The 18424-nt window shown below is 48.9% G+C and overlaps 1 protein-coding gene across 1 annotated transcript in view; it reads left to right on the top strand.

Moving 5' to 3' along the window:
- Nucleotides 1-15553: 15553 nt before the first annotated feature.
- Nucleotides 15554-18424, top strand: part of dync2li1 (dynein, cytoplasmic 2, light intermediate chain 1) — a gene marked incomplete at its 3' end in the record, with an annotated part of 8184 nt that continues 5313 nt past the window's right edge. The window contains exons 1-7 of the mRNA XM_084458681.1: nt 15554-15634; nt 16510-16636; nt 16886-16920; nt 17111-17180; nt 17316-17404; nt 17874-18069; nt 18253-18321. Coding sequence (XP_084314807.1) covers nt 15621-15634; nt 16510-16636; nt 16886-16920; nt 17111-17180; nt 17316-17404; nt 17874-18069; nt 18253-18321 — 600 coding nt within the window. The 5' untranslated portion in view covers nt 15554-15620. The remainder of the gene's footprint in view (nt 15635-16509; nt 16637-16885; nt 16921-17110; nt 17181-17315; nt 17405-17873; nt 18070-18252; nt 18322-18424) is intronic.

The following is an 18424-nucleotide window of genomic DNA, read 5'->3' as shown; positions in this document are numbered from 1 at the left end:
AATCATTTTTTATTTAGTTTTTATAATTTGCCACCTCCACCGCCTCCTCCTCCGAGCCATGGAAGAGGAGAGAGAGAGAAGAGGACATCTCTCTCTCTCTCCCTGACTCTCTCAGTGGTCCAGAGAGAGAGAGAGAGGAGAAGGAGATATCATCTTGACATCTCCTCCCCCCTCCCTCTCTGGCCAGAGAGACGGAGAGAGAGAGAGAGGAGGAGATATCAATCTGACATCTCCTCCTCCTCTCTCTCTCTCTGGCCCACGAGAGAGAGACAGGGAGAGAGAGCGAGAGGGAGACGCCCCCCTCTCTCTCTCTCTGGCTGCTCTTCCTCTGTCTCTCTCTGGCTTTTATACACCTCCAGGCCCACGTCACAAGGGCGATCTGTGACGTCACGGTTTGTAAGGCTCTTTTGACAAAACCAACTTTGTGTGCGTCATAGAGTTCTAAAATCACTGTAAATCACTTGATTGGCACTTTCAGACAGGTGTTATGAAGGTGCTATTGCAAATTAAACCGTGGTAGGCATATTTTTTATAATTATTTTTATTAGGCCTACACTGCAAATCTTTAGTGTTAATATTAACTGTAGCCTAAATTAGAAATTACACACAAAACAGACAGGTAGGATTGCTCCTCATTATTACAATTCTGTAACTTTATGACTTCAAAATGTATTTTAAAACCTAAGTAATTTACAAATGTTCTGACCCACTGTGACAAATGTACATTTCCAATAAAGTCAGGGTGGGATTGTAATGTAACGTTATTTAATCACATCGTAGTTACGGATTTAAGCAGCAGTGACGGCTACGTTGCCGTACAATCTCCCTGAGGTCAAATGTACCAAACTATGACCAATGTGTCCCGTCGGCTTTGTGTACTGTGCTAATAGGGTAGGCTATGCCATTTGGCACTCAAAGCCTGGAGATTCAGACAATTATACCTGATCTATTTATTTAAAATATTGTATATTGATTTATGTTTGTGAAAGTTGAATGGGAAAGGAACTTTCAATGAATAATTCACTAAAAATCGTCTTATACTCCTGAAAATAATATAACACCTAAAAATATTCGGATTTCGAATATTTCACAGAAGAGCATAGCACTGGGATGATACACCCTATGCTTCCCGTCCTGTAAAAGCACATTTATCATAGTTTTTCCAGTACCTTTGCATATTCCCCATTGACTTCCATTGTAGCCCAGTGAGAGCCTGCATAAAAACTGCGTGTATTGGAGATTTCATTCGTTTCTTGTATCACAGTATCCCTACATTTATCACACTGTTGTTGCGTATTGCATTCCACCCCAGCAGGTGGCGATGTAACGAGCTAGAGTACCTCTATCATGAGCTCGTAGCTCCTCTCTCCGCCACGTTGGCCGCTCGCCATCAAACAATGGTTCAGTTCAGGCTCCATGGTTCTATTTCGTGGAGCTCCGCCCCACAGGGCTAGCTCCTATTGGCTAGCGAAACCCAGCTAGCTACATTGACTGAAGAAAAAAACATACACGCACCTGTGTCCAACCAGGTCCGGTGCACCACTGTATAAGCGGGCTACGCCCGCACATCTGCTCCTTCGAAATTTTCAGCTCGCATTGCTACTGGAGAAGATCAGAAGATGTCTACTCAGCGGACCCAAGCGGACCTGGCGGCGTCCCTAGATGACCCCCTGCCGGTGCCGATGGATCCGCCGGATCGTTTCTGTGTCTGCGGCTCCCGCTACAGCGACGTGGGACACCACCTCTGCTTCCGCTGTCTGGGGCCGCAGCACGCCAGAGCGGGTCTGGCTCCGTCCCCCGCCTGCGAGATCTGCGCCCTCCTGGACCCCATGGAGAGGATGCTCCGGGCGCATTTCTTCGCTCCGCCGCCGCTGGAGACTGAAGGTCTGGTCCAGCTGGTCGGCGAGTACATCGGCGCGCCCCCGCAACAACCGGCGGCCCCGATTACCTCCCTCGCGCCTACGGATGATGAGGATGAGCTCTCCGGGGAAGACGAGGTTCTCTCTGCGTCGGAAGCCACTACGGCTAGTGGCGCCTCCTTCCCGGGGTGGGGTTCCTTCGATCGCGACCTGCCCCGGCTGCTGGAGAGAGCCGCGCATCACCTCGGTATCTCCGTCCCGGAGGTTGCTGCGACTACGGGGCTCCCACTGTGGAGCTCCGTCTGCTACGGGCGTCCCTCTCAGCCTGCTCCTCGTCTCCTGCCGGCTATGCCTGACCTGGAGGCGTTCGTCGAGGCTGAATGGGAGCGGCCGTTGGCCATCAGAGGTCCGCTTCGCCAGTTCAGCAGAGCTACGAGGGTAACCGGCTGGACTGACGTAGCAGCTATCGGCTCTCCTCCTCTGGAACCCGACATTGCAGCGGTCCTGGTGCCTGGTTCCTCCGCCTGGGGCTCGGCCAGGAAGCCTCTCATGCCGGACGTCAAAGACAAGACAACCCTGTCCTTGGCCGACAAAGGTTTTTCTCTGGCCGCGCAGGCCGTGGCTGCCTCCTCCTCCATTGCTATGCTGGCCATTTACATCGGCCAGCTAGCTACGGAGCAAACCCCCCCCTCTATGGATGAAGACAGGAGAGCGGAGATGGCCGAAGCCGCCGGAGCCGTGGCTCAGCTTGTGAGAATCTCCGCCTCCTGTCTGGGTGGAGTGATGGCCACGTCGGTGGTGCAGCAGCGCCACCTATGGCTCTCCCTGACTCGTCTGCGCGAGGAAAGCAAGAGTGTCCTCCTCAACTCACCGGTCAGTAGGGAGGGGTTGTTTGGGGCAGCTGTGTCTAAAATCCTGGAGCAGTGTCGCAGCCAGGAGCAGGACCGGCTCCTCCTCGCTCGCCACCTCGCGGCTCCGGGGGAGCGCAGTGTGCCGGCACGTCCGCGTGCTCCGGCTGATGCTGCCGCGACTGGGAGCAAGCGCCGGCGGACACACAAGACTAAACAACCTGCCACGGGGTCCCGCCCCGCTACGGCCCATGGACCGGCTCGCCCGGGCTCCTGGACTGCGCACGCGGCTCCTCCCCCGCGACCTCCCCCTGCCTACCCCGCCCAGGGTGCCGGGACCGGTCCGGCGTCTTCAAGCGCGCCCACCGCTCCGCCTCCGGCTTGGGGTAGGAAGAGGCGCACCTATTGACGGTGCGTGAAGATGCGTGACTGTGTTGTGCCCACACCACGCTCTGTTAAGAGCGGCGGTGAGCAAGTTTCCCTGTTTAATAAAACAAACACGATGCAACGTTTTCAAGCTGGTTGTAATGTGCAGTCCGCATCTCCTCCCTTTTCAACTACTGTAATGTTCTCGGCTAGAGCCGCTGGGTCTTCTGTGAAAGAGTCAGAATTGACCACGGCAGGTCTCGCCGCAGCTGGGAGACCGGCTCGAGCCGCGGAGTCTTTTCCTGCTAAAGCAGACGTGACTCACGCGGGGCTCGCCGGCTCAGCTGATGTGATGTATTCGGCTAGAGCCACCGGGTCTTCCGTGAAAAAGTCGGAATTGACCATGGCAGGTCTCGCCGCAGCTGAAAAACCGACTCGAGCCGCGGAGTTTTTTCCTGCAAAGAGAGCAGACGTGACGCGCGCAGCTCTCGCCGGTTCAGCGAATGTAATATATTCGGCTAGAGCCGCCGGGTCCTCTGTGAGAAAGTCAGATTTGACCACGGCAGGTCTCGCCGCCCCTGTTCTAAACAGACCGGTTGGGTTTTTAACAGAGGGGATGTGTGCGCCCAGGCCAAGTGCTATGGCTGTACTGCCCTGTTCGGAGTTTTCTCGGGACCGACCGCTGGCGGGGTTTAGCGGCGAAAAAGATGCGCTAGACCCCCAGACGGCGTTCGTTCATTCGGGCCGAGCGTTCGAGCCTCTCCCTGTGTGTTCGACAGGTAGAGAGTTTTCACGCTCACCGGTCAGTGAGAATACTTCCGTGTTTACTGCCTCGGCTGGCTATTTAACACTGCCCGCCTCTCATGTCCCGTCTAGTCGGTCTGCGAAAGACGGCACCTTGCCAGATCATGCAAATGAGAAGGCGGGGCTTCCCGCATTGCAACACTCCGCCGTTTTCTCTCAATGGGATGAGCGACGGCGGCTTGTTAGGTATGCGGACGGTGTCGGCTCACTTCCTCTTTTTGTGAATGAAGTGCTTCTTGACAGGAATGCCATTCATTCTCGCGCTGTTCAGGGACATGGAACTCCCAATGGGGATTTTTCATCTCCCTTTCGAGGGTGGCCCGCCTTGGGCCAGGACAGCAGAGTTTCTCAGCTGTCCGGTGGCGGTCAGGGCCAAATTGAACTATGGCAGGTTCCTCGATCTGTTCCCGCGATCTCCGGCACAACCTCTTTCCAACCGCTTCACAGTCTGGCAGGAGAGATGTCTCCTGGACAGCTGGTTGCAGCGTGTTCTACGGGAAGGGTATCTCATTCAGTTTTGTTGCCCCCCACCGCCCTTCATGGGCGTAGTGGAGACAGTGATACCGCGTCCCGCTCAGGCTGCCGCTCTGTCAGCAGAGATTGCAGAACTGATGGCGAAGGGAGCGGTAACTGTGGTCCCGTCAGGCCAGAGGGACGAGGGATTTTATTCCCGCTACTTCCTCGTGCCAAAGAAGACGGGGGGCGTGAGGCCAATTTTGGACCTCCGCTTTTTCAACAAAACGGTGGCGAATCTGAAGTTCCATATGCTTACGGTGCGACAAATGCTGGAGGCATTCCTTCCCGGCGATTTTTGCACCAGCATAGACCTCAAGGACGCTTACTTCCACATACCGATAGCTCATCGGCATCGGAAGTTTTTGCGTTTCGCCTACCTGGGTGTGGCGTACGAATATACCAGACTCCCGTTTGGATATGCGCTCGCCCCCAGAACCTTCTCCAATTGTGTGGAGGCGGCGTTGAGGCCACTGCGCCGGCAGGGCATCAGGATCCTGGCGTACCTGGACGACCTGCTGGTACTGGCTCCGTCGCCTTTGTTGGCTCTGATGCATACCGCCACGGTGGTGCGGCATCTCACCGACCTGGGGTTTGCAATCAACTGGGAGAAGAGTGCTCTGTGGCCGGCCCGTCAGATTGTTTACCTAGGTATCAATCTGGACACGAGCGCCATGAGAGCACGGCTATCCGATTCAAGGAGGGAAACACTGGAGAAGAGTCTCAGTGTTTGCCGTCCTTCTCGAAAGATCGCGGTTCTGTCGATCATGCGCCTTCTGGGTCTCATGGCAGCCGCCCATGTGGTAGTGTCACTGGGCCTTCTTCACATGAGGTGCGTGCAGAGATGGTTCGCGCGGCTTCGTCTGGACCCTGTGAGGCACAGACGGCGCCTTGTGCGGATGCCGGGGTCGTTGTCAGCAGACCTCGACTATTGGAGGGACCGGCGCGTAATAGCGCACGGTGTTCCAATAGGCAGGGTGTCGGCTCACGTCGCTGTCTTCACAGACGCGTCTCTAAGCGGCTGGGGTGGTACATGTCTGTCCCAGGCCGTAGGTGGTTTGTGGGCCGTCGGAGAACGGCGCCACATCAACCTCCTGGAGTTGGAGACGGTGCTACTGACATTGCGCCACTTTGTACACCTGGTACAGGGGCGCGATGTGCTGGTGCGGTCAGACAACCAGACCACAGTAGCTTACATCAACCGACAAGGGGGAGTCCGCTCGCCAGCGCTTCACCGTCTGGCGGTAACGCTGTGGCGATGGGCTCATGTCAATCTCCGGTCACTGACAGCGCGGCACATTGCCGGCCGTCTGAACGTCGGGGCGGACCTGATGTCTCGGGGCGGGCCTCACCCGGACGAGTGGAGCCTACATCCTCAGGTAGTGGCTCAGCTCTGGACCCGGTTCGGCAGAGCAGGGGTGGATCTCTTTGCTTCGAGAGAGAACGCGAAGTGTCCCCTCTGGTTCTCTCTGAGACAGCAGGACCAGCCTCCGCTGGGCGTGGATGCGTTCGCGCATGCCCCCTGGCCGGGGGCGCTGCTGTATGCTTTCCCGCCGATGGGGCTGATTTTACCATTGTTGGCCAGGGTGCGGTCAGAGGGTGCATCAGTGATACTGATAGCGCCGGACCGCCACTGGGCGAGATGGTATGCAGAAGTGATGGCCATGACTACTGTAGAACCGTGGCACATCCCTCATTGGCCGAACGCTCTGTCCCAGGCGGAGGGCTCAATTTGCGCACCTCCAGTCTTGGGACGGCCGCTGGTGGCCTGGCTCTTGAACGGCGGAGATTGTCTGATAGGGGACTCTCTCCGGCCGTGATCTGTACAATTCAGAGCGCGCGCGCGGCTTCCACTGCCTTGGTTTACTCTGGCAAATGGGCTGCTTTTGCGCGTTGGTGTGAGGAAAGGGACTTCGCTCCCGAGTCATGCTCGGTCGAGGCGATTTTGGAATTCCTTCAGCACCTGATGGGTCATGGTGGCGGTTTGGCAGCATCCACTATCAAGGTGTATGCGTGTGCTATTTCCGCATGCCATGAGGGGTTCGCCAAAACTACGGTTTTCGGGCATCCCCTGGTTAAACGCTTCCTGGCCGGCACGCGCCGTCTTCGCCCTGTGCGTAAGGCTGCGGCGCCGCCTTGGGATTTGCTCTTGGTTCTGGATGCGCTATGTAAAGCGCCGTTCGAACCAATGGAGCGGATATCTCTCAAGTGGCTGTCGATTAAGACCGCGCTGCTCCTTGCTCTGACGTCGGGCAAGCGGGTCAGTGATCTGAGGGCGTTGACAGTTTTTCTCATCACGGGTGATGGGAGCAAAGCTGTGTTGCGCACGGATCCATCTTTCGTTCCGAAGGTGGTCCGGGGCGCCTATAGGGCACGGGATTTGGAGCTGGGAGCCTTCTATCCTCCACCTCATGCGAGCGAGGAAGAGGCCCGCCTGCATTTGTTGTGTCCTGTGCGTGCGTTGATGTGTTACGTCCAGCGCACGGCTGCGGTCCGCACCACCCCCCAGTTGTTGGTTTGCCACGGCCCAGGGAAGGTGGGTTCTCCGTTGTCGAAACAGCGTCTCTCCCATTGGATCTGTGAGGGCATCGCCCAGTCTTACGTGACTGCGGGTCGTCCTCTGCCTGGTGCTGTTCGGGCACACTCCACAAGGGGTGTGGCCACGTCAGTTGCCCTGTTCAATGGTGTGTCAGTGGAGGACATCTGTGCGGCGGCGACTTGGTCGTCCCCGTCTCCTTTTGTCCGTTATTACCTTTTATCCATGTCCTCTGTCTCTGTGGCGTCATCTGTGCTAAACACAGCCGCCGGTGCGAGCCAGCGTTAGACAGGATTTTTCATGTAGGTGTTCGGCTCGAGTCGCCGGGTCTTCTGTGAAAGAGTCAGAATTGACCATGGCAGGTCTCGCCGCTACTGGAGAACCGGTTTGAGCCGCGGGGTCTTTTCCTGCTAGGAAAGCAGACGTGACTCACTCAGGTCTCACCGGTTCAGCTAAGGTAGGAGCGGGCCCGTCTAGTGACGTTCCGTTCCTGTTTATGTGTGAGGCTGGGACGGGCTTGTTACGGAGTAACCGCTTTGGTCCAGCTCTCGCCCCACGTACCTCTCCTTGCCCTCGGCTGTGATAGACTGAGTGTGGCGGGGTGGGGCCAGTGCTTGGGTCGGATCAACTGTTAGTATGGTCTCGCCTTGGAGCCCTGGCTTGTGTCCTGACTGGTTCCCTTACTGGGGCCAGCAAGAGTGTATGGTGCGGTCGTGTAGCTCCGCTTATGCCAATAGGAGCTAGCCCTGTGGGGCGGAGCTCCACGAAATAGAACGATGGTTACGTATTGTAACCCTAGTTCTATGAGTGGAGCGGAGCCCCACAGGGAACAGACTTGCTGCCCCGCAGTCTGCTCGCTGAAAATTTCGGTTAGGAGCAGATGTGCGGGCGTAGCCCGCTTATACAGTGGTGCACCGGACCTGGTTGGACACAGGTGCGTGTATGTTTTTTTCTTCAGTCAATGTAGCTAGCTGGGTTTCGCTAGCCAATAGGAGCTAGCCCTGTGGGGCTCCGCTCCACTCATAGAACTAGGGTTACAATACGTAACCATCGTTCAGACTGGTAAATCCACTATCTTATAAACCAGCTTCTTTCGAAATTGTGGGTTATTGAGCTGCGTTGTTTTTCTATTGAATTGTTTACAATGCAGTCCATAAGAGTGTTCGTGAACGATCGGCTGGCAGAAGCTGCAGATGAGATCTGCCGGGTGTTTGAGAGTACTATAGCAGAATACCAGAGTACTATAGCAGAATACCAGAGTACTATAGCAGAATACCAGAGCACTATAGCAGAATACCAGCAAGAGATCTGGAGATCAAAGCAGGAGATCGACCAGTTACGCAGCGTAAAGGAAACCGTCCTGGAGATAAAGTTAAAAAGGACAGGTTTGTAGCTTGCCTGTTTGTCTTTTCTAATTGTTATTAACTTATTATTTATATTTATTATTATTTATTTATATATATTTATTATTTAATATATTTATAGTAAATTATTTTAATACATCCATGATTTCTCCTCCCCTAGACGCCCAGCAGCACCTGAGCTGTGAGGAGAGTCTCCCTGAGCCGCAGCAGGGGCCCCCGGGTCTGGAGCCGCAGCAGGGGACCCCGGGTCTGGAGCCGCAGCAGGGGACCCCGGGTCTGGACCGGGACCCAGAGCCCAAAGCGGAGTTCAAAGAGGAAAATGAAGAACTTTGCATCAGTCAGATAAATGAGCTTTTCATTCCAACTGGAGGGCTGGAGACTCCCTACATGGAAAGTTGCCGTGATCAAGGCAAAGCGAATTCCTCACACGTAGGCAATAAACACAGGGTTCACACAGGCAATAAACCATACCTGTGTCGTGAGTGTGGTAAAACTTTTAAGACTAATGCTGAAATGAAAGTGCATCTAAGGATTCACACTGGAGAGAGACCGTTTTGCTGTACATATTGTGATATGAGATTTAAACAGAGTGGACATCTGGTTTGGCATATGAGAAGTCACACAGGGGAGAAGCCATTCCCTTGCAGATGTTGTGGTAAATGTTTTAAGACTGGCACAGAGAGGAAAAAACATTTGGAGCGGATGAAAAACCATACGAGTCACATAGTAGAAACTGTTTCCTTGTAATGTACTTTTGGTGTCCACTGTCCAGTCGGTAGGGCATGAGAATCTAATCTCGGGGTCAAAGGTTCAAGCCCAATGTTAGGTGTAGCTAAGCTTCTTAATAAAAATGGATGGAATAAGTTGATTTGAAGGATTTGTATCTTTACACCTTGTGTGTGACTTGGAATTTTGTATTACAATTGTGTTATTTTGGAATGGGATTATGTATTTGGTCTGATCCCGAATGGGATATGCTATGTGTGACCCCGGAACCTTCCCAGAAAAGTATCACTAACATAAACACAAATATTAATCATTTGTCTGCCTTTTTTCTTTGTCCCTGTATCCTGGCAGCTTGTAAAATAATAAGGATGAAATAGCCTAGTGTTTGTCACGTTTTCTGTCAAGAAAATCATCAAATTAGTTACACACAACGTTTGTGATATTGGGTCAGGGGCGTCTGTTTAAGATAGTCTCATCATGTCGATGTATTAACATGCGGAAATCAGTGACCACCGGATCTGGTCACTGATGGTCACAGAATTCCGCATAACACCTGGTTGAATCAGGGCGACGCGAAAATACGTCTCCGGTTGAAAATACGTCGGTTGCTCTGGGAAGAGGGGCAAGCAGCTGATGACACAGTGGAAGTCTGAAGTGCTAACAGTAGCCTAACTATAGTAACAGTACTCCTATATGCTAACATGGATATCTTAATAGCAACACTATAGCTTACAATTAGAATCAGAATCAGTTTTTATTATTAAAATCATTTTTTATTTAGTTTTTATAATTTGCCACCTCCACCGCCTCCTCCTCCGAGCCATGGAAGAGGAGAGAGAGAGAAGAGGACATCTCTCTCTCTCTCCCTGACTTTCTCTCAGTGGTCCAGAGAGAGAGAGAGAGGAGAAGGAGATATCATCTTGACATCTCCTCCCCCCTCCCTCTCTGGCCAGAGAGACGGAGAGAGAGAGAGAGGAGGAGATATCAATCTGACATCTCCTCCTCCTCTCTCTCTCTCTCTGGCCCACGAGAGAGAGCCAGGGAGAGAGAGGGAGAGGGAGATGTCCCCCTCTCTCTCTCTCTGGCTGCTCTTCCTCTGTCGCTCTCTGGCTTTTATACACCTCCAGGCCCACGTCACAAGGGCGATCAGTGACGTCACGGTTTGTAAGGCTCTTTTGACAAAACCAACTTTGTGTGCGTCATAGAGTTCTAAAATCACTGTAAATCACTTGATTGGCACTTTCAGACAGGTGTTATGAAGGTGCTATTGCAAATTAAACCGTGGTAGGCATATTTTTTATAATTATTTTTATTAGGCCTACACTGTAATCTTTAGTGTTAATATTAACTGTAGCCTCAATTAGAAATTACACACAAAACAGACAGGTAGGATTGCTCCTCATTATTACAATTCTGTAACTGTATGACTTCAAAATGTATTTTAAAACCTAAGTAATTTACAAATGTTCTGACCCACTGTGACAAATGTACATTTCCAATAAAGTCAGGGTGGGACTGTAATGTAACAGCATTGTCACGTTATTTAATCACATCGTAGTTACGGATTTCAGCAGCAGTGACGGCAACGTTGCCGTACAATCTCCCTGAGGTCGGTTATTTTCAAGCCCCCAGGAATCGAAATCTAAAGTGAAGGCCTATTGAACCGCGCCATCTTGGCTAGATTTGTAGTCACTTGGCTATTTCCGGTTACTTTTGACTTGCGCAGTTGAGCTTCTCTGGCCGACGCGCGTCCACGAAAAAGTTCACATTTCTCTGAAATGTAGACGCGCGTTCCCGGCTCTCCCCGCTTTGATTTAGCAATGAAAACCGGCTTGCATATTAACCTGTTTTTGTCAAATATATCAATTGGAGAAATTATTTTTTGATCCTGGCATCTTAGTTTTAACAAGTTAAATATAATTGAACATGTTTTGTTTGCTAGTAGATGGTATTCATTCCGTTCGCGATAACGTTATTGCAGCCAGGCTAAATTCCTCCAGGGAGCCAGTGACAGGCGAGTTGAAGAGCTTCACTCCCCGCCAGCAGGAGCTCTGGCCGCGGCTACCGCATCTCGGAAAACCCGCTGAGTTCATGGCTGCTATTTCACACTCGCCCTTGATCAATCCCAATACCGATCCATGGTAATAATGAATCAATCGTTCAGATCAGATCGGCAGTGCTGCATGCATGTTACAACATCATTGTTAGCTTATTAACATAACCATAGCCTACATTTATCTCTCTAACGTTAGGCTATCCATCTTACACCAGTCGGCCATTCGATAGCTGGAAGCGGTCAACGCCAACGTTGACTGAAAACACCCAAACTCAGTGTATCGTTTCATCTTCATGCTACACATCAACTCCTTTACATTGTATGTGAATAAATTCCTGTTATTCTAAAAATATCCCATTTCTGTCCATTCCTGGAAAAGGCTAATAATTGCTGTCAAATGATCACTCCAGTTTATCACCGTATCCCACTACCATTTCAACTATGCACAGGAGGTTGTCTTGTGGTCATTTTCATTAAAAAATGTGAACTTTTTCGTGGACGCGCGTCGGCCAGAGAAGCTCAACTGCGCAAGTCAAAAGTAACCGGAAGGCCAGAAAAGCACAACTGCGCAAGTCAAAAGTAACCGGAAATAGTCAAATGACTACTAATTTTGCCAAGATGGCGCGGTTCAATAGGGCTTCATTGTTGATAGCGGCCAGTGAATGGAGTGGCTGTATCCAGTTTATATAATACATCCATGGTTATTTTGGTTATTTTGCGACTGTATAGTCACGTGTCAGCTAGGTCCGCGGTTGGTACCGTCGCAAATCCACCAAACTACGACCAATGTGTCCCGTCGGCTTTACGTAGGCTACTGTGCTAGTAGGGTAGTCTATGCCATTTGGCACTCAAAGCCTGGTGATTCAGACAATTATAACTTATCTATTTATTTAAAATATAGTATATATATATTTATGTTTGTGAAAGTTGAATGGGAAATGAACTTTCAATGAATAATTCACTAAAAATCGTCTTATACTAAAATAATATAACACCTAAAAATATTCGGATTTCGAATATTTCACAGAAGAGCATTGCACTGGGATAATTACATTACACCCTGTGCTTCCCGTCCTGTAAAAGCACATTTATCATAGTTTTTCCAGCACATTTGCATATGCCCCATTGACTTCCATTGTAGCCCAGTGAGAGCCTGCATAAAACCTGCGTGTATTGGAGATTTCATTCGTTTCTTGTATCACAGTATCCCTACATTTATCACACTGTTGTTGCGTATTGCATTCCCTCCCAGCAGGTGGCGATGTAACGAGCTAGAGTACCTCTATCATGAGCTCGTAGCTCTTCTCTCCGCCACGTTGGCCGCTCGCCATCAAACAATGGTTCAGTTCAGGCTCCATGGTTCAGACTGGTAAATCCACTATCTTATAAACCAGCTTCTTTCGAAATTGTGGGTTATTCAGCTGCGTTGTTTTTCTATTGAATTGTTTACAATGCAGTCCATAAGAGTGTTCGTGAACGACCGGCTGGCAGAAGCTGCAGATGAGATCATCCGGGTGTTTGAGAGCACTATAGCAGAGTACCAGAGTACTATAGCAGAATACCAGGAGGAGATCAGTCGGTCCAAGCAGGAGATCCACCAGCTACGCAGCGTAAAGGAAACCGTCCTGGAGATAAAGTTAAAAAGGACAGGTTTGTAGCTTGCCTGTTTGTCTTTTCTAATTGTTATTCACTTATTATTTATATTTATTATTATTTATTTATTTATATTTATTTATTATTTATTATATTTATAGTAAATTATTTTAATACATCCATGATTTCTCCTCCCCTAGACGCCCAGCAGCACCTGAGCTGTGAGGAGAGTCTCCCTGAGCCGCAGCAGGGGCCCCTGGGTCTGGAGCCGCAGCAGGGGACCCCGGGTCTGGAGCCGCAGCAGGGGACCCCGGGTCTGGACCGGGACCCAGAGCTCAAACCGGAGTTCAAAGAGGAAAATGAAGAACTTTGCATCAGTCAGAGAAATGAGCTTTTCATTCCAACTGGAGGGCTGGAGACTCCCTACATGGAAAGTTGCCGTGATCAAGGCAACGCGAATTCCTCATGCGTAGGAGCCGGTGTACAATACAGAGAGCCAGAACCTCTACCCAGTACCAGCCGGGTTAGTCAGATGAAAATGGAGGCTGATGAAGAGGATTATATGATAACAGAAGTAACTGTGCCCATCTCAGGAAATCTTGGATTTTCTTCTTCACCGAGTGAAAACAGCACTCTGACAACACTGATGGCTGAAAAAGGACAATCAGTGAAGGAAAAAAAGAAAAGGATGTTAAAGAAGTTTAATCGGAACTCACCCAGTCTAGATACTCTGTCTACTTATTGTTGTAAGGTGTGTGGACTGACTTTTTTCGTTAAGGGATTTTTAGTGAGACATGCACACACGCACGCACATGCATGTGGTGTGTGTGGAGAGAGTTTTGAGTCCAGCACGAGTTTGAAGGATCACCTTCCAATTCACATTAGAGATTTAAACATGTGTGATGTTTGTAACAAATCCTTCAGTAGTGCTACTGCAAAGACTATACACATGAGGATCCACACTGGAGAGAAACCATATAGATGTACATTTTGCGAGAGAAGTTTTACTCAGATTGGAAGTCTAGTTTTGCATGAGAGAATGCACACAGGGGAGAAACCATATAGTTGTCATGATTGTGGTAAATGCTTTATTGATAAAAGCGGTTTGAAGAGGCACAAATGTAGAGAGAAAGGGCATGGCTCCCAAAATGGTGGCACAACACGGTTGGAAAACCATGAGAGGGTTCAGGCAGAGCAAAACCATGACAGGGTTCAGGCAGAGCAAAACCATGACGGTGTTCAGGCAGAGCAAAACCATGACAGGGTTCAGGCAGAGCAAAACCATGACAGGGTTCAGGCAGGGCAAAACCATGAGAGTGTTCAGGAAGGGCAAAACCATGACACGGTTCAGAAAGGGCAGAACCTTGTACATTGTAATATCTGTAACTACGGCGTCAACACTAGTGCCGAAATGGAGGTACACATGGAGAAACACATAATGGGAAAATTGCACGGCTGCAATGTTTGTGGCAAAGTATACACTACACTTCAACATCTGAAAGTGCATTACAGGGTTCACACAGGCAATAAACCATACCTGTGTCGTGAGTGTGGTAAAACTTTTAAGACTAATGCTGAAATGAAAGTGCATCTAAGGATTCACACTGGAGAGAGACCGTTTTGCTGTACATATTGTGATATGAGATTTAAACAGAGTGGACATCTGATTTGGCATATGAGAAGTCACACAGGGGAGAAGCCATTCCCTTGCAGATGTTGTGGTAAATGTTTTAAGACTGACACAGAGAGGAAAAAACATTTGGAGCAGATGAAAAACCATATGAGTCACATGGTAGAAACTATATCCTTGTAATGTACTTTTGGTGTCCACTGTCCAGTTGGTAGGGCATAATAATCTAATCTCAGGGTCAAAGGTTCAAGCCCAATGTTAGGCGCAGCTAAGCTTCTTAAGGATGGAGGGAATCAGTTGATTTGAAGGATTTGTATCTTTACACCTTGGGTGTGACTTGGAATTTTGTATAGAACTTTTGTTATTTTGGAATGGGATTATGTATTTGGTCTGATCCCGAATGAGCTATGCTATGTGTGACCCCGGAACCTTCCCAGAAAAGTCTCGCAAACATAAACACAAATAAAAACAATAATCTGTCTGCCTTCTTTCTTTGACCCCTGTATCCTGTCCGCTTTTAATATAATACGGATGAAATAGTGTTCGCTGTAAAGAAAATCAGGGTATCAAATTAGTTCAACATATGTCCTACTTGGGTCAGGATTGTCTATTTAAGCTACAGTCTAATCATCTAATCATGGTTTTCACTGTCCTGTATGTAAACAGAACTACGTAAAGAAATGATCAGCATTTGTCCCACTTCAATGTCCTCAAATTCTTTTTGTACATTTTATTCTCCAAGCTGTGGACAACTCAAGCATGCAAGGCATGGACAGAGTTGACTGCTTGGCAGAGTATCTGGAGGAGCAGAGGCTCTTCCCTGGCTAAAATAAACGTTTCAGTATTAAACGCCTCGATTTCTGGCAACAGTGGGACTAGAACCGAGAAACTTTCAGATCAACATTCCCTAATATCATATAAATAGAAAATATATAAATGTAATTCATGATAGCTTACATCAATGCTTTGGTGATGGAGGATTAGGCCATAACAATCCCTTATCCCCTATCCTTTTTCTCTTCCCACCCACCTCCCCCTCTTCTGTCTGAAACATGGATGTATTAATAGAACTTCCATGAACTTAGGTCTTTTTTATTTTATTTATTTATTCAAAGATGCAGAAATATACAAAGCGAACAATGTATACAAAATACAATAAGAACTTAGGTCTGAAAGTCTTCCTGTCAATAGTACACGTCATCAGTATGCGACGTTGCCTAGCGCAACATATCTTGTTTGTCCCATTCATGTCGTTTTACCTTGTGCACTAGTTTGGTAATAGCGTGGTACATCGTTTCACTCTAAAAACTAAAGAAATTAATTAAATGCCAAAGATAAGGTATGTTTTAATTTAACTAGCTATCGTAGCTAGATCGTGTACGCTGGCTAGGTACGAAGCTAGGTCAGCTACCCACTGAGCAAAGACACGTCTTTTAGATGTCTTTTTTGTCTTTTTCGGACGTCCAAAGACATCCAATTAGGAGCCAGAATGAATGTTTATTTTAGTCGTTCAGATATTGAACCCGTTCTGCACGTCCACAGACGTTATTAAGACGTGATCTGAACGTCTCCCTGACGTTGCGTGTTTGCTGGGTAGCCTCTTCCGACCAAGCATAACGATGGGGCGCATAACTAGAGCTAGAATATCTAGTACTAACTACATATAACTACATATATGATTCAAAACAGTATCCTACACGCGTCCCATTCTGACCATCATACAGCCGACCAGGGTCAATAATACCCAGGAACATGCCACTAGCTTGGTAACTTTATCCAACCAATTTTGTCATCTTGCAAATCCATGTACTTTGTACATGGATTTGCATTCAGCATTCAGTTTTTCTGCTCCACATATCTGGAACAAACTTCCAGAAAACTGCAGGTCTGCTGCAACTCTTGGTTCTTTTAAAACGAGCCTGAAGACTTTTCTTTTTGCCACTGCTTTCTAAGAGGAGCTGTGTTTATCAGTATACTGCACTGTAACTTTTATTCCTGTATTCTATTTGTCCTGCTTTGTGTTTAAATGTCTATAAAGACTTGCTTTTTGTTTTAATGCTTTTAATTTGTCCTGCCTTTTGTTTTAAATGTCTATAATGTCTTGCTTTTTGTTTTAATGCTTTTAATGTCTCATGTAAAGCACCTTGAATTGCCCTGTGGCTGAAATGTGCTATATAAATAAACTTGCCTTGCCTTGCCTTGTACTAAAAGCAGTGATACGCTATGGGAGGTCGCAGCTGCAGAGGTCCAGAGTCGGGAGACGGGGGCGACAGAAGAGGACGGCAAGGAAGAACCAGTAGTCAACGAGAGAACCGTGTTCTTTGTAGGAAATAAGGCAGGGGTAAGAACCACAACTGTCCACATCTGATCCACATCTGATCCACATCTGAGTCCACATCTGATCATTAGCTCGCTGACCATAATACAGGGCAACCTTAGTCCTCTGTGTGTTTATAACAAATAATACAGCTCACGTGCCAGATGTCTTGAAAATGATGGCCATGATTGCTAGTTAGAAAATGAGATATTAGAGAATAAGTATAGATAACCTCGTTTCCTAATGCACATGTTCAATGGCTCCATCTTTCAGGGTAAAACCTCAATCCTACTCCGATGCCTTGAAAGGTGAGTACCTATGATACGTGGATCTAAAGCTGTGTGTTGTAGCAAGTCTATTATTGGGGGTTCAAACCACTATTGTTATTGTTGGAGTTTATTATGGGTGAAAGCCCCTATTGTTTTCGAAATTTTCTAAAATGTGCTAGAGAGTTGATACGGGGGAAACCTACAGTATACAACGTTTGCTTTCTACCAGGGATGAGCCTCCTAAACCAACTCTAGCAATGGAGTACACCTTCGGCAGACGAGCTCGAGGGCACAGCACAGTAGGACATCTTCCATGAAAGTCTCCTTAGTCTAGATACAATCACATAAGTCTCGACTGTCTGCTGCGCACTTTCAGTACACAGAGAACAGCCTGCAATAAGGTTGTCGTTTTGCCCCGGCCTTCTGTTTTCCAGCCCAAAGACATAGTCCATCTATGGGAGCTGGGAGGAGGTACCTCCCTATCGGACCTGGTTAAGGTCCCCATCACTGCTCTCAATGTCAGGTCAGACGAGTCAAATCAGCCAACAAGTATTTCACTTACAGTACGTAGGTGTCTGCATCTCAGGACTGGAATTACATATGTTTCATCTGATCATATAATGAATATATTCCTTATCATACTTGCCGTCCCAGGTGAAATGATTCCAATTGTTTACATCTGTGTGTGTGTGTGTGTGTGATGTGTGTGTGTGTGTCTGTGTGCGCCTGTGTGTGTGTGTGTGTGACGTGTGTGTGTGTGTGTGTGTGTCTGTGTGCGCCTGTTTGTGCGTGACGTGTGTGTGTGTGTCTGTGTGCGCCTGTGTGTGTGTGTGCGTGACGTGTGTGTGTGTGTGTGTGTGTGTGTGCGCCTGTGTGTGTGTGCGTGTGACGTGTGTGTGTGTGTGCGTGACGTGTGTGTGTGTGTGTGTGCGTGACGTGTGTGTGTGCGTGACGTGTGTGTGTGACGTGTGTGTGTGTGTGCACGCTCTCAGGACTCTGTCAGTGGTCCTGGTCCTGGACCTGTCCAAACCCAACTCCCTGTGGGGAACCATGGAGAGGCTCCTGCAGGCGACCCGTGCCCAGGTGGAGAAGGCCTGCGCGCGGACCGACAGGACAGGAGACTCCCAGGCTTCCTCCAAACAGCAGGCCCAGAGCACAGTCCCACGCGTCCTCCCTAAAGACCACCCTGTAAGACCCTACAAGTGTAAACAGGCTGTGTAGAACTGTGTCAAACGCTGACTCTCAACAAACAGGCGTTCTGGCCGTCTGGGGAATCTTCCAATCAAATTGCAGTGCTGTAAATCCAGTCTGCAACAGGTCGAATGACCGCTTCTCATTTTTGGGTCCCTCCTTGGTGTCCTCATCCCACAGGACAGGGAGCTGATCGACCCTTTCCCTGTTCCCCTGCTGATAGTGGGCAGCAAGTTCGACGTCTTCCAGGTAAACAGAATCAAGTTGCTAAGTCATATAGTCCTAGCTTTGTCTTGTTTTCAGAATTTGTGAGCTATTCATTTATGATAGCTTAATAGGGAAATAGCACTGC

The sequence above is a fragment of the Borostomias antarcticus genome (assembly GCF_949987555.1).
Source record: "Borostomias antarcticus genome assembly, chromosome: 2".
Classification (NCBI taxonomy): Eukaryota; Metazoa; Chordata; class Actinopteri; order Stomiiformes; family Stomiidae; genus Borostomias; species Borostomias antarcticus.
The sequence above is the reverse complement of the archived record's forward strand: the minus strand, read 5'-3'. Positions and strand labels throughout refer to the sequence as shown.